The following is a 16289-nucleotide window of genomic DNA, read 5'->3' as shown; positions in this document are numbered from 1 at the left end:
TCTCCTTTTTTCTCTCCTTTTTTCTCTCCTTTTTTCTCTCCTTTTTTTTCTCCTTTTTTTCTCCTTTTTTTCTCCTTTTTTTCTCCTTTTTTTCTCCTTTTTTTCTCCTGTTTTTCTCCTGTTTTTCTCCTGTTTTTTTTCTTTTTTTTTCTCATTTTTTTTCCTCCTTTTTTTTTTTCTTTCTTGTTTAATCAGCCCGTTGTGGCGCAGCCACTTCTGCGGCGATAAAAAAGTTTGTTGTTTTCTCGCCGTGTCCCGTGCTGAGTTGGGTTTTTGCCATATTATGAAGCTGTTCCTCTATCGTCTATGGCGTGTGGAGGTGTGAGCTGGGAAAGGTGCCTCGCCAGGTGTTGGATGCCTTCAGCACCTCTGTGCTGCTTGTTGTGTTGGCCCTGTGCCGTGCACTGTGAGCTTAATTATAAAATACACCAGGAGAAACACCTTGGGTTTGTTTTCTGGGAACAGGCATCTGGATGTCTGTCTCTGTTTCAAAACCACGCTTTGAACACGAATCACGCTAAGACTCTACAGGTAACGGGCACGTGTCTGGTTTCTCAGAGCTTGGAGGTGAACGCTCAGTTGGTTTCTAGCACAAGGATTGCTAAAACTTGCCTCTGTAACGGAGTAAAAAGGTTATCAAGGAAAGGTCCTGGTCCCATCAAGGAGGGTGAGAGAGAAGATCTTTTACGAGCTCCTGAAATTCGCTGACACTGTGCCTAAAAGTTGAGTAGTTCTGTATGGCTGTTGTGATGCTTTTTCTCTGTTGGAATCAGAGGAGAGTTGGAAAGTGCTGTCCCTGCCTGGCAAGGATGGAGTGGATCAAGCAGTTCCCCGTACCGGACTCCTTGTTACCATGCTAGATTTAATCAGGTGGATTAAATCAGGGACCTGTGGTTGCTCGTGCGGATCTGTCTCTCCTTTGCAGTCATGTCAGATGCTACGTAGAAATAATGTAGTGCCAGTGTTGACAAAGCAATATGGGCACAATGTTTGCTGCCACTTATGGTGGGCCAGCGGGAAAGAAGTAGCTCGGGCACAGAAAACTTGTAACACTGCGGTGGTTGTTGACCTGTGAAGTCAGAGTGGGAAACTTCAACAGCTTAGACCTCACAATTCTCCTGTGCCCATCCATCTGATGTTCTCTTAAAGTAAAAGTTGTTTATACAATCAGTTTATCCTCTGGTGTTTGATTACATGGCTTTGTTTCCTTTCTTTTGTGTTCTCCTTAAGCAGTCCTCCCCTTTGATTTGTAGGCCTTGTCTGCTGGGGAAGAAACACGTGAGAAAGCGCAAATATTGACACGGTTCTGTATTAAAAGCTTAGTAATTTGCTTTGACTGTAGTTAATGTATAGAGTTTGGGAAGAATTGGTGTCTCTGCAGCATCTGGGCTTTCTGACTGCCTCGTCTATGTAGATATGTGCACGTACACTTTGCTGGGTGCTCTTAGTGTAAGTGAGCTTAGGAAAAGAATTCTCAAATAAATGTGTGGTTTAATTTCTGAATTATAGCGTGTTGAAACTGATACTTGAATAATTGTTTTGAAATAAACATTTGTAATCTGATGTTGGTTTCTTTTACTACCAGGAATAACTTTTTGAGTTCTTGGTGTGCCTTTAGTTGTTACATAATATAGAGCTGCCTGGTGACATCAAGCTGGTGATCAGCTGCCTGGTGACTTAAGGAACATGTTACAGTTATTAAGTAGAATGTATTTTGTACCCATAAAAATGTTTGTAGTCCTTAAGCTACCTAATACTGTTGACTTGAGTGTTTGAGCTTTATAGCTCGCCTGTTTTGAAGGCTTGCAAGCTCAGGCTTTAATTTGGCATAGATCTATTCCTCTGATACTTAGTTTTTCATTCCCTTCTCCCTGATTCTTTTCTTTGGTTGATGATGGTGTTCATGTCCGTGCTTGGACTCCCAGATCAGGGATCTGAACTGAAAACTAAGTGTGTGCGTTGTGCTGGTGGTTTATCAGTTTGTTACTGCAGTGTGTTTGTGGATGTGTTGGAGGGTGGGTTGGGTTTTGCCCCAGGGTAGACTGGAGTTTATCTTGTCTCCCTTAAGTCATTTTAAGATCACAACACTTCCAAAGTGGGCAGTCTTGTCTTCTTCTCATGGCAAACACTCCTGTTCTATCCCTTATACTCTCTTATATTGGTATTACTGGTCATGTGACTGTGGTGTGAGTTGGACCTACCTTTGCTCTGAGTCCATATTTCTGGGCAAAGCTTGTTCCCAGTGGGATCAACAAATGTGATTATTATTGCTGATGCAGGAAAAGTAGGAAAACACGTCTGGGTATGTTGGCTGGTAACAAAGAGAGTAGCTTATCCATACCCAGTAACAATCTATTACATATTTATTTATTAACACGGAGATCTTGTGCCAGGTGGATGTTGTCTGATTTAGTGACTCCTGCTGTGGATTATACCCAGATCTCAGTGTCTGCTCTTCTACAAGCATCTCAGTAAGGTCTTTGGCTCTTTTATCCCAATGTGACTCTTACTGAATCTACACTGTCATGAAACGCTTTAACACAAAATAGGCAAAAAAAATGCAATCATGTTTTAAAAGCAATAGATTACTTAAGCATATCCTTCAAATTGATTTTATCGTTATTTTGATATTCTAGTTGTACCTAAATGAGTACAGAAGATACACTTTATCTGCTTTTAAAATGAAAACAATTTCTTAGGCCAGCTCTGAAGTTGATTTTAAATTTTTGCCCCCCAATTCTTGTTAGCATTTACATAGCGGGAAGCACTTCTAGCACCGAGAAAACTAAACAAAATGAGTCTAAATATTAATGAAACATCTATTTCTGTGGCATGGCATGATGGAAATGGCAATTTATACATTGCCATGATAAAATTAGATGTCCCTACTTCCATCCCAGTCTTACAAGCTACATTTTTATGCACATGAGTAATGCCCACAGGTTGACAGGGGGTCCTGTAAGATCCTGAGCTGTGCTGCTTTGTGGCAGCCAACTGCCAAGGTGATGCAATTGCCTTTAAGATGTTGAAATTGTGCTTATAATTGTACCAGGGAAAGGAGGAGAATCTTCAGGGATGTTTAGAACTGAACTTGTTAATACGTGGGCGTTTTTTTAAGCCACCCACTCAAGAGTCTCCTTTCCCATTTGTACTGCGGGGAATTCCCTGGCTCTAAGTCTCCTGCATAAGAAGCGAGACCAGGGCTCTTCTGTTAACTTTGGTTTCAAACAGAATCTTCTGTTTTTGTTGTCCCCATCCTCCTTTTGGCCTTGTAAAAAAAAGCCTAAAATAGCCAATTTAAAATGAAGTTGAGGCACTTGTTGTTTTTTAAGGAATTGCTTCAAATAAAGCAGAGAATTGGGAAAAAGAGAATGAGTTCTGACTACTTAGGTATGAGTTTTCTTAGAATATGGTATATGTGAAGTCTTATTCTTCTTTTTTCCTGACTCTCTGTGTATCATTCTTTCACCTGAACTTGTTTCAGGGACTCCCTTCAACCTCTCCTTTTGTCACACATTCTGTGTAGACTGTTATCTTATTTCTTTCTGCTCTGTGTCAGTGAATGACCCATTTCCACATACATGGAATATGTAAATTACTTACATTATTATTTATTAAAATTAATTTATTATAATTTATTAAAATTAATAATATTAATTCTCTACTGAGAGGGTTAGAGGGGACTTGGATGTGCAGAAACTGTGACCTCCATGTTTTCTGTGTTTGCTACCAGTCATGAGCCAAACTGAAGCTCAGCCTTAAAATGTTCAGATGTTGGAAGAGTTAATGCTGGATCTGCTGGTGTACTGTGCATGTGCCTGATAAATTTGGACTGTACAAGCTAAATGGACCTACACTAAAGCAAGGAGTTTAGCCTCAAACTGCTCCTGGGCGTGTACTTGAAGCTAATTTGGGTGGATGATGTGTGAGCTGACTTGAATGCCGACTCAGGGCTTGACTCTGTGTGTACAAAAAAGTAGAGGCAAAAATCTCTATTTAGTTCTATAGATGGAGTTCTTAACTTCTTTTTCAACCTGTGCCCTGTGTGTCTGGTGTTCCATACGTCCCCAGCTGACGTGGAATAAATCTTTTTTTTTGTTATTATCTACATAAGCTAGAACTTCCCTTGCTATATGAGGATGCATTAGATATATAGGAGAATATTAAAGGATAAAGCTGCAGATTGGAGCACTGTCAATTTGTGTGTAAAAGCTTCTCTTTGTGGAGTTATTTCTTTATAGATGCCACTGACTGTATCTATAGGTGGATGCTTTTATTGTGGGGGTACTTCTTTGCAGCCTTGACAAATACCACTGTAAAAGCATTGGTCAGATAATGAAGTGATGTCGTACAGGAGTAGATGTGTGCACATGGCATTAACTAGGAATAGCTGTTTCCATTTAAACTTGTATTCTTCCCTGCATTTGAAAGCTGATTTGTATCAGATAATTTTTTTGGTTCTTACTTTCCTGTGCCAGAGAAGCACAAAACTCAGAACAGCTGGAAAAGGACTTGAAAGTCGTGGTGTGCAGACCCGCAAAGTGTGTGAGATGTAGACAGACAGACCTCCTGTAGGTTTAGCTGAATCTTGGAGGTCTGCCATGGTGGCAGAGGGTAAGAAATTCGTGGGTTTGTCTGTGAAGTAATTGTGGACCTGATTTATTTTTAACCACATGCCATGGACAGTCAAAGGCTGATGTGGCAGGACGCGTGTGGTGAATCATCCCAATGTCTGGCAGAGGGAGGTGGGATAAGCCCTGCACGAAGTGGAGGCTTCCTTCACACAGCTGGATTTGCCTGGCTGGCCCTAAAGGTCAAGGTTTCTCTATAGGAAAGTAGATAATGATGTCATTAGCACTGCTGATAATGATGTCATTAGCACTGCTGATACCTGCCCTGGTGTGTCACAAGCAGAGCCTGCCCTGGGGAAATGTTTCTGGAGCATTTTAGTAGTGGTGAAAGTGCTGAGTTAAACCTGTGTTTGAACTAGACTGATGTAGGTTCTCTGACTTGATTTCCCAAACTGTGTACACTGGTTGGAATTGGAAATAGGGAAGGCACGCAGTCATGTGGGCAGATTATGGAACTCCTCTTGGTATTTATAAGATTGGGATAGCATGGAGTTGTCATGTCAACAAAATCTGTGAGGGTGAGTTAATTAAGTTCCATCACTGCAGGGGTGTTGGAATGACCTATAATACAACTATAAGACCTGATTGTGCTCAAGTCCTGTCACTGATCTTTATTTTCTCCAAGGTGTGTTTTGACTGTGGAGCGAAGAACCCGAGCTGGGCCAGCATAACCTATGGAGTGTTTCTGTGCATTGATTGTTCAGGGACCCATCGATCCCTTGGGGTTCATCTGAGTTTCATTAGGTAAGTAGTTTGGATGTTCTTACAGCAAAAATTGCACCTTTTAACGATTTTGTTTGTTTGTTCAGGCACACGCTCCGAGAGGAAAGCCAGTTCTTCCCTCAGCTTCCTATTCAAACCTTTTTAGTGTTTGCGTTGGCTTTGACGTATCTGGTGGGAATTGTGTTAGATTTTGCCATCTTTGCTTCCTGAAGTTGTTCATTGTGGTGTCACCTGAGTTCTGGGCCCTTCCAATATTCTGTTATTCTGTGATTCTTTACACTTGGTTTAGCTCAGTCAATCCCTTGGTGCAGTAAATCTGCACCCTGAGCTTGTCCTGTTTCAGGTGAGTGTCCTCACTGCTGCTCCTTTGGGCCTTTTTGGTCTGATAAATAACTGCATATTTGAAATGTGAGGTTCTGCTTGATGTGAGTGAGAGCAGTGCATCCAAGAATGGATTGAAGGTAAAACCAGACATTTTCCATCAGCCAAAATTCTTCCTTTGCTGCCTTTTTGCTGTGTACAAGAGTGTTACAGGAGGCCTCTCAAGAATCCATTCCTAATGATCCTAGTATTCTCATACTCACTGAGCCCCAAATTTTTGTTGTGCTGTGACATTTCAATTGTCATTTTGTCATTGCATGTGATTCCTGGAAATGTACCTAGTTGGTGCTTTTAAAAAGGGAAAACCTGTCAGCCAGAGGGTGCATTTTCTTTCAAGCTGTGACAGTTTGAAAAACTTGCAGTTCTACATGGCTTTATTAATTTGTTTTGCACATCACGTATTGTCACAGATTTTTTTTTTCTATAAATGCATTTTTTTCATGTTGCAAAAAAAAAGGGAGGGGAGAGAAACACTTTGCAAAAAAAAAAAATTAGAATTTAAATGGCTTTGGAGATAACATTAAAAAGATTTCCTTCTGTTTAGATCCACAGAACTGGATTCCAATTGGTCTTGGTTCCAGCTGAGGTGCATGCAGGTTGGAGGAAATGCAAATGCTGTATGTACTCCTGAGTATTTGCTTTGCACATTGAAGCTTGGTAGACTTTGAAGTTGTTGTCTGTCCTTATTGTCTCTCATCCTGGAGGGATTTTTATTTTTCCAGTCCATTTTCTTCCTTACACTGCCCATCCCCTCGTTTTTTAAAAATTCCTTTTAATGCTAATTTCATTCTTGTACTTTTTGCAGCTTTCCCATCTCAGTATAATCTGCAAATGTTTTATTTTTACTTATGATCTTTAATGAAAATCACCAGAAAGCCCAGATCAGATTCTTTGTTTTAGTTTTGGCCAATTCATGTTGGCTGTCACTTTTTTTTCATATGCTTACAAATAAATTGGTTACACAACATGTTTATAAAGTGAAGTTATTTTGACAGCTTGTGGCAGTTTGAGCCACATTAAAAATCCAAAATTTAATTTCCAGGCTTCCCCCACCCTTTCCCACAATTTATCCCAACACCAGAGATAGATCCCAACTTTCAAGCCAGAGGCTTCTAAAGGGGGACGGGGAAGTATATACAGGATATATTTATTTACACAAATAAATACTATACAAACTAAAGGCAACTATATACATATAGTATTACACTTCTATCAGTCCTTTTAAGCCCCTCCCTTTAACTTTAGTCCAGGAAGAGCCTTTCAAGTCTGCTGGGTAACACAGTCTTTCTCTCTTGGGACTGTTCTGGGCCCCTGAACACTCCCTAACCAATCTTCAGCTGTTTGTGGAAGTCCTTCCTTCCTCACGAAGTCCAAGAAAGTAGCTTTGAGTCCTTTCTCCTCGGTCTGTGTCATTTCTGCTGTATGATCTCTCTCAGTCTCATACCTCGGTTTGTAGGCTGCTACAGTGTAGTTTATCAACGTATGCGTCCTGGAATGTTGATTCCTCCTTCGGGTTTTTGGCTGTCCTCTGTTTAGATCACGGCAGAGACATCCTCCGGGCCTCTCTCTTCGGTCCATCTCCAATTTTACCTGGGATTGTGTCATGGTTTGAGATAGCCCCAAAATCCTAATTCCCTAGCTCCATCCCCCCTCCCACATCTCAACCTAATGTGAGATGGGTTTTTCCAGACAAAACACAGCCAGACTCAGAATGGGGAAAAGGGAATATATTACAATGACTGTACAAATAAATACTATAACACATTATACACACGATCACAACTATCTCTACCATGACATATAGTATTTACAATGGATCAGATCTCTTCTCCCCTCCAAATAAAAGTCCAGGAGGGAAAGAAGGACAGATCCCTTCCAGTCTCTCAGGGCAGCAGCTTCTTCAGAGTAGCAGAAGCAGTCTGTCTCTCTCTCTCATGCATGCAGCTGTTGCTGGATCTCTGCCAGCACTCACGAAGGAGGTATCCAAGCTCCCTCGGCCCCATCGCCAACCAACCGAGGGGTCTTCCGTGGGCTTTGTAACCCCAGACAAGGCCGTTCCACCACGTCATATCACGAAGACGCAGGGGGTCTTCGTGATGGTCTGGTATCTCCAGGAGATTCAAGCTCCTTGCAGGGCCTCTGTGCCCTGTCTCAGGCTGCGAGCTTCTTTGTAGCTTGCAGCAAGGGAGGGCCCCCAAGGCCAACCTCCCACTCCGTCCTGGCTCAGCGCTCAGGACAACCGAGCTTCTCAGCTCTCTCTCTCTCTCTCTCCGCTGCTGCATATGTCTGTTGCTCCGTCTTATCTCTTCTGGCTCTCTGCCGCCGCTTCTCCGGTCAGTGCCGGCTGCTGCCTTCTCCGGCCACTGCCCAGTTTGGAGAAAACATCTCCCAGCTCACAGCTACAGACACATAGTCCAGCTTAACACTGTTCCAAGTCTCTGTAGCCCCCAGCTGGGGCTGGGGGGCCCCAGAGGCCCCCGAGGGGCTCCGGGCCCCTTTCCTCGTGGCTCCTACAACATGGCTACTTCTACCACTACCAAACTACAACTCTTCTCTTCCGGTCTGGTTGTGGTATGTTTACATTTCTGCAGGAGCGCCCATTGGACAGAACTTCAAAACTTCCAGGGGTTTCCACCCCTGGGGGTTACCACTTTTTAGCCTCTGGGGGAAAACAAGGTTCAAACCACTACAGATTGCTTTTCATGACTCCGAGCTATATTTAGCCCATTCACTTTGGCTCTGCTCCAATGCTGAGCCTCTCCTCCACTTTACAGTGGAGAGAAAGAAAAGGCCCCCCTCCACAGCTTAACTGCAGAAAGGGCGGCGGGGAAGAGGGCTTGGCTGCAAGGCCTGCCTCTCTCCTCTTACCTCAGGTGCTGTGAGTCGTGTCCCTCACAAACACTCACTCTAAATGCTGCCTCTGACTCTGGCCTAGGCAGAGTGGGGGGGGCCGCAGGGCTCCCCTTTTCCCCCCCGGAGGGGGAAAGAAGGAGCCCAGCCACCCCCTGGCCTTCTCCACCTACGTGCAACAGACACCAACAGAGAACTGCCAACAGCTTCCAGTGCTGTGTATATATGATTTTTAGCAGAAGCGAACAACATGAGTGGTGATTGGCTCTCCAGGGAACACTGCCCTGGCACCCAGTCACCTCTGAACCCTCGACTCTCAATGGGGGGGCCAATTTCAAACTATGACACAGCTGTTCTCAGTCTTCTTTTTAAAAAGGGGTATTTTCCTTTGTCAACTCTTTGGGATTCTTGCCTGTTTTCCCATGTTTTTTCAAAGGTTGACCCCAATAACTGAGGTTGCTTCCTTAAGTTGCCCACCCAGTGTGGGAACTTGCAACTTCCATAAGTGATCTCTACTTTTCTTCTAATTCCCCGAGTGCTTATATTTTATCTTCCTTCATTTGTGCTTTGTCTTTAATGTAGTTTCTTTAAAAAACTTTCCTGAAGTCTAACCCTTTCATATTCTGTTGGTTTTGTTTATTTTTTTTCCTATTTACATACAAAAAATGATGGGTTCAGGATCATTATTATTTATTTTCCACTTTTGTGTATTTCAGTTAAATATTTTTCTTTGAATTAGGGATTCAGCAGGTCAGTGTCTCTAACTTAGAGTTGCGTGGTGTCTTCTCCCTCTTTTTATTCAGCCCGTCCTTTCTAAGTTATTCCTTTCCATATTAATTATCCTGTTACAGGAATTTACTCGCTGAGTTTCTGTTATGCCACTTAGTACACAAAACCCACAGTTTTAAATGAGAAGAGGGAGATTTTGCATTAAAAATACTTTGTTTTTTAACCAAATGCTTAAAAACTTTGGTTAAACTATATAAATTTTACTATGCAGAGGACTTAAGGCAACTGGAAAAAAAGAGGTGGCGAAGTTTGAGAAGTGTTTCGGTTAACCTTAGAAAGCCTGTCAGCAGAAGAATAAAAATAAACAGTTATTATTTAATTTTGGGAGTGTTTGTCTTCCTGATTGGATGTTACTGTTTCCTGCCATTGTACCAAGAGGTGCAATATACCCAGAACCACCCCTCAAATACCTCACACTCTCCATTGCGTGTTTTGGATTAACTAAGATTAGTATCTGAAACTGGAAAGACCAGATTAGTAAATTGTCTGGACATTTAAAGTAAAATTAACATTTTCTTTTAATTGCACTAAAAATCCTGGTTTTACTAACTATTGGCTGGAAGTACTTATAGAATACAAATTATTTATATGTATAATTGCCTCATGAAGCTGAATCCTGGATAACAGCAGTCCTGGCCTTCCTGCTGTGTATCAGATTGCTAAAAAAATCCAAAGTGTCCTTAGTTCCTTTTGTTTTCAGGTTAAATCTCTGCAATGGAACTAGGATTTCTAAAAAACCCTTCTAAGTATCAGGTTAATAGGTTCATATAATTAAATGCAGAAATGCACAAGCTTTGTTTATTCATTTTATATATAAATACACAAGCCTATAAATATACATATACGTAAATATATATGTTAATAAACACACTTTTTTTGGAGGAAGACCGTTTTTGTACCTTCATTTTGATGCCACTGAACATACATTGTTCTCTCTAGCCAAGGAATGCCTTTTAAAATATCAGGAATGTCCTGTGAAGCACAGGTATTGGCAATCAATTTTCCCCTCTTCCTTTCACTTTATCACTTAATTTCAGAACTAGGATTCTTCGTATATGATACTGTATATACTTTTAAATATATAAATATGTATATACCAGGTATTTGGTTTTCTTCTGTTGTTTTATTTATATGTAAAGAGTTTGCCAGAGTAGAGTTTTCTTTGTGTTTTGGAGCTTGTACTTCATAATTTAAAAGATTAAATTTAGGTAGAGGAGCAGAGCATTTTTCCATGTCGTGATACATCTGCATGTTAAATGGTATTAGTTTTAAACCTGTTTCTCCTCACATTTCCTGTGTTCTGCTTCCCAGTGTGCATTTTTCCATCAACATGGCTGCACAACAAATGACACCAATGCCAAGTACAACAGTCGTGGTGCTCAGCTTTACAAGGAGAAGATTAAATCTCTTGCAACACAGGCCACCAGAAAGCACGGCACTGATGTGAGTAGTGTGTATCCTGTCATTGGGATTTCTCCCGCCAGAGTCACTTTAGGTTTCTAATTCTCTGTGGTCATTTCTCCATTAACTATGTGGTGGTTTTGGTTTTATCCGAAACAGAATTATTAGAGAAGTACAGCTTGTAAAATTCTAATGGAATTGACTACAGAATATCTGTGATTTAAGTGGGATTTTTTTTGAACATGTAAATGTGTATTTTTGGGGGGTTTTCCCCCTACAAAAATAATATTTGAAAAATTAGCAAGTCATTTATGTCCTGAACTGGCTGTTCTCCATTAAAAATGCTGAAAGAGTTCATGGAAGCTGTCAAAACATTGGTAGGTTGCTGAGAGGAAGTTACTAACAAAGTATCCAGAACTGGTTTGCTGAGGTGTTCAGTAAGTGTGACACCACTTCTCTTCTTCATGCTCAGAAAGCGTGTTTGGATTGTTTAAGTCAGGTTGTTAAAGTTCCTGACTGATTCATTTGAAGTTGATCAGATGAGTGGGAATTAAAAGAAAAGCAAGAAAGCTTGGTTTTTTTCCTCTGTGCATCAGATAACATGAAATTTAATGGATTACAATAATTCTGTATTATTCATGCTATAGACAACAGAGTTCACATCACTGGCTTTGAAGAAAATTTTTTTTTACTTAATATAACACCTTTAGATGTAAAATGTTGTCAAGTAGATATAGTATACTTTATGTATTTAAGTGGATGGAAGTGGGTGGTAAGTTCCCGAGATGACACTCTGAGGAACTGTGATTATCTTGCTTCAATTACGGATTCCATCCAATTGTTTGATATTAATTATTTGAAAAGTATATGGTTTTCGTTGTGTACTGCAAACTTAAGTTTACAGTTTATATATAAATTATAGTTTATAGTCCTGTCCTGTGGCACTGTGGGGCCTCCAGGCTGCCCTGAGATCAGGCATTGCTCAAAACTGTGAGTTGATGCACAGGGAACACACAAAATATGGATGAATTGAATAAAAAAAGGAATGTCATATATTGAATGAATTTGTAAGGAAAAATTATGTACAAAGAAAAAAAAATCAATAAATTTTTAACTTGAAAAGAACTGTTTTAAGATTAATGCATTTGATAAAAAGTATATTAATGCACTTATGCTGTAAAATTCTGTCTCTTCATTTCAGCTGTGGACAGATGGATGTGGAATACCACCTGCATCACCTCAAAACAAAGAGGAGGAAGACTTTTTTGCATCCCATGTTACTCCCAAGGTATAGATGACCTGGATTTAATTCTGGTTTGCTTTCTAAACCCTTTGGTTACCTCTGCTCTATGGGGAAGATTAAAACTGAAAGAGAACCTGATAGAGAAAAGGTAGGACAGTGAGGACATTTATCTGCTTTTCCTTCTGTGGGTCTCAGAATTCTTTCTGGATGTGAACCATTTTCTCATACGATAGTTTAGAATGACACAAATAGTAGCTAAATGTGGAATGAAACTCTCTATTTTTTTGTAGGCATGGAACTCCACTTGGACTCAGTATTATTTGCTTGGAAGTGCTCTGATTTCAATATACTGTGTTATACGTTTGGTTTTTAATCAGTGAAGTGTAACAGTTTTTTAAACACTTGTTAAGCAGAAGCCTTTTTTCTTCCTCCAGAATAGTTACAGCCTCTTGGAAGATGTTAAAGTAACTTTCTGAAGGCTGTTGCCAGTGTTGGGTTTTGTTTATCACTCCTTTAGGGTGATAGATTGATGTGTATTTATTTCAGAGATTGATGTTTCAGAGACTCAAAATTGAGTCTGGAATTTAAAAAATACCAGTAAAAACAACCTCAGTGATTTTGATCTTCAGCTTAGAACAATTAAGTTATTAATACACCTGATATTCCTAAATATTGCAACAACAGTAAGTCTTGTAGCGTAATTGCTTTCTAATACAGTGTGTGCACAACTAAAACACAAGTGTGATCATGGAGCTGATATTGTTGTGACCTGGTCACAAACCTGCCCGTTGAGGAGAATGTGTCTCAAGAAGTGGGAGGACTCCTCAGGAAGACTTGGGAAAACTGCTCACAATCAAAAATTAAGTGTTAGGAAAACTAGAAGGGCAAGAGCTTTGAGTGGGGAGAATACTTGGTGATATATGTAAATCAGTCATCCAGCATGCAACACATAAAGCACATTTAAAATGCAGATTGTTTTTTGGATGGTAAACATACTGAAATTCCTGAGAGGGGAAATAAACATGCTCAGGAGTGGGTTGAAACCTGCTTGCTTTTAGTAGAGGTAAGCATTTCTTGTCATTTTAATAATTACCCTTCCGACTACAGGTTTAAATCCTAAAAGCTGTAATCATAGGAATCCAATATTAATAAATAAGTGATGCTTACTTAGGCAGTCTTTGAGCTCAGTGCTCCTGTTTATTTGCTATATTCTATTTTCTGCACACTTTTCATTTTGAGATTTTTTTCAAGGCAAAGAACACAGAGTGGATGTCACCAGAAGCAGTTTCCCTTCAGCAGAAAACTTCAGAAAATACTCCAGAATCCAGTGCAGGTATGACTGATTCTTTGTCAACAATAACTTGCATATTTCTGGTAGTCTCTTGTTTAGACTCTTTTTACCCTGCCTTAATAGTTCAATAACCTAACCATGCTAATAACACAAAGATTTTCGAGAGGAAGGATTTTACAGAAGGGTTATGCTTGATTGTGTGGGATTACATCTTCCTTTAATAATGTTTTCTAGAAATCCAAATCAAAATTTGAGTCAAAAGACTTCAGATGAATCTCTGCTCTCTTAGTAACTGGTAAAGATGTGATAGAAATAACACTTTATGCTGCGTCTGCCAAGCAGTTCCTTGAGTACAGTGAGTTGTGTTTTGGTACTTTGGGCATTCTGAAGAACCTTCTGATATTCTTACCCTTATATTTTAGGAGCAGAACATGGACCAAATGTTGATTGCCTTAGCACATCTCCACAACCTGCATTAGGTAATGACTGCAAGCAGCACAAGAGAGCAACAAGTGTAGTGCGCTTAAATATCTATTTGTACAGAAAATAAAAATTTAGACTGGAAAAATCTTGTATTGATAATACCAGTATCTTCAGTGTCCAGGGTCTTACGCTTAACACTGAAGAGTTTATCATACTGTAAGTACAGTAAAAAAAGCTGATGGAAGTAGAATAGAATAAAATACATAAGTGACTTGTCATTTTGAGGATCATCCTGCAGAAGCAGGTTGCTGAGAATGAGTAGCAGCAGAATGATTCTCAGCAGCACAGGGGGGGTAGTAGAAAAGTGGTGTCTGGGGATAACTCAATATGATCTTCACCACTGTTTTTATATTCACGTGGTTGGATTTGGGGTTGTTTTTCTTTAGAGCTGGAAACTAGTAGAAACTGCATACACCTCCTGGTTTTCTCATTTGTACCTTTAACACATGTTCTCATAAAACAAGTGCTTTTCTTGGTTGTTTTGAACATCACAAGTTCTGTCTTACGTGAAGAGTCTTTGTCCCATTTCCACCTAAATTTCAGCTCAAACCAGTTTTTCTGCAGTTCTGGAATTAATAAATTAAATAATGTCCGTTTAATCCTTGCAGAGAATACCACCTTCATAAAAAAGAAGCCAAATCAAGCTAAGAAAGGGGTAAGTGTATATTATAAACAATGAGTATTTTTAACTGGATTATACATCTATGGAAACACGTATGTTACAATATATGGCAATGTACCATATAAGTTAGCACCAAACACTACTTATGTTGGTAGCAATTTATAAAAGTAAAATGGAATTAGAAGTGGTTTCTCTGTCAAAACAGCCAACTACCTGTTTGAAAATGGATTATTGTTAAGATAACTTGTCTAACAGGATATTGTTATTATGTGGTAGAGTGCTTCAGCTCTGTGGGTTGTTTCTGACCTCAGATAAATTCTGTTTACATGTATGTATAGCTCAGTGAACGGAGTGACATTTTCTTTGTGGTGTCTCTACCTAAACAGCAGGTGATATTTTTAAAAAAAAATAAGGAAAATAAAAAAGTCAAGGTCTGTATACTGTTTTAGTTCTTTTCACTGTTGTTGTCCCTGCAACTCCTCTGGTGCCCTATAACCTTTCTTCTCCCTTGCTGATAGTTGGTTTCAGGACTGCTTCAGGCTTTCGTCTCAGGTAGTTGGCACTGAGATCTTTTTGTAGCAAAGCCTGAGAACAGAGGGAGTTCCAGTAGCATTTTTTAGTGGCTAAATATGCATGGGGTATGATCTGTCAGTGCAAGATGAGCTTGAGACATTCAGGTCTGTATTTCTGGAGGAGTCCTCATCTCACACCACAGAGCAGTATGGATAAATATAGGAAAGTTATATAAGATATAGATAAAAATGTTATACATATATATATAAGCTATAAAGAAAGTTGTTTATGCAGCTGCATTTAGTTCAATTTTAAAGACAGTTTACAGACTTGTTTCTGGATGGGTCTTAGCTAAGACTTCTGGGTCTTAGCTCTTTCTTAAGCATCTGGTTTCTATAAAAAGGCATGAAGAGAGTGGAGTGTCTCAAAGTGATGGTTCAAGGAACATGAAAACTGAGGAAGACAGCTCAAGTTAGCCAGGAAAAAGTAGGTTTTGAATGTATGGCTCTTGAGACTGAAGAAAATAGCCTGTTAGGGTGACAGTATGTTACAGGGAGTCACTCCTTTTAAGTCTGGACTATTGTAGGACAAAAGATTTTGAAGGTTTATTGGAGCAGGTTAATTTAGATTGTCCTATGATTTTGTGCTTCCACTAGAGGGCCCTGACACACAAGAGGAATTTTTTATTCCAAGTGGTATCTGCAGGTATGTTCCCCTGTCGGTTCATAGGTTCATGTACAGTCTGTGAACTGTAGTGTCAGAGCCTAACTATGTGGAAATAGGCCAGAGCTTTTCCATGAAGAGTTTAAAGCATTAAAAAGTTAAGATATTTAATTGCATTGTGAAACTTAATATTGCTGCAGTGTTGCAGGTTAGGAATTAAACACACAGGAGACTCAGAACAGCAGTTTGAGCACTGTGCCACCATTTGAATCACCATGATTGTATCTATTTATAGTATTAAGTGAGTTTTAAATCTTTTCATCAAAAAGAAAGAATATATTTATTCCTATATTGAAGGAATATGAACTAAAAATAGAATTTTTTTAAAAAATAGTGCAGAATGGAGCCTCTCATCTGATGTGTTTATCTAAAAGAAGTTTGAAATGCTGTCTCACATGTAAAGATTAATCACATATACACAAAACTTGTGCATTGCTCTCCTACCACAAATCAGTAAATACCTATGTACATGTTTATTAAAAATATGAATAAATCAGTACTTGAGATTACACACTAGCACTGGCCAGTGAGAATTAATTCAGGAATCTTTGCCACTCTAAATGTAAATTGTGATTGAATTGATTTAAACACCAAGTGGTTCCATTGCAACAAATTTTATTATGTTATTCTTATACAACA

At 39.6% G+C, this 16289-nt stretch overlaps 1 protein-coding gene across 2 annotated transcripts in view; it reads left to right on the top strand.

Moving 5' to 3' along the window:
- The window catches only part of ARFGAP3 (ADP ribosylation factor GTPase activating protein 3), a 28830-nt gene that overhangs the window by 645 nt on the left and 11896 nt on the right, over window positions 1–16289 (top strand). Inside the window, exons 1-8 of one of the 2 annotated variants that reach the window (XM_027660796.1) lie at window positions 4600–4614; window positions 5257–5375; window positions 6280–6352; window positions 10686–10817; window positions 11977–12063; window positions 13270–13351; window positions 13732–13788; window positions 14401–14447. In XM_027660796.1, the coding sequence (XP_027516597.1) occupies window positions 6326–6352; window positions 10686–10817; window positions 11977–12063; window positions 13270–13351; window positions 13732–13788; window positions 14401–14447 (432 nt within the window). In that variant the 5' untranslated portion in view covers window positions 4600–4614; window positions 5257–5375; window positions 6280–6325. Of the gene's footprint in view, window positions 1–4599; window positions 4615–5256; window positions 5376–6279; window positions 6353–10685; window positions 10818–11976; window positions 12064–13269; window positions 13352–13731; window positions 13789–14400; window positions 14448–16289 lie in introns of those variants that run through there. The other variant, XM_027660795.1, reaches the window with a different exon arrangement.

Source organism: Corapipo altera, unplaced genomic scaffold, assembly GCF_003945725.1.
Source record: "Corapipo altera isolate COAL_440 unplaced genomic scaffold, ASM394572v1 239, whole genome shotgun sequence".
NCBI classification, from domain to species: Eukaryota; Metazoa; Chordata; class Aves; order Passeriformes; family Pipridae; genus Corapipo; species Corapipo altera.
Note: the sequence above shows the minus strand (reverse complement) of the source record. Positions and strands in the feature narration are given on the sequence as shown.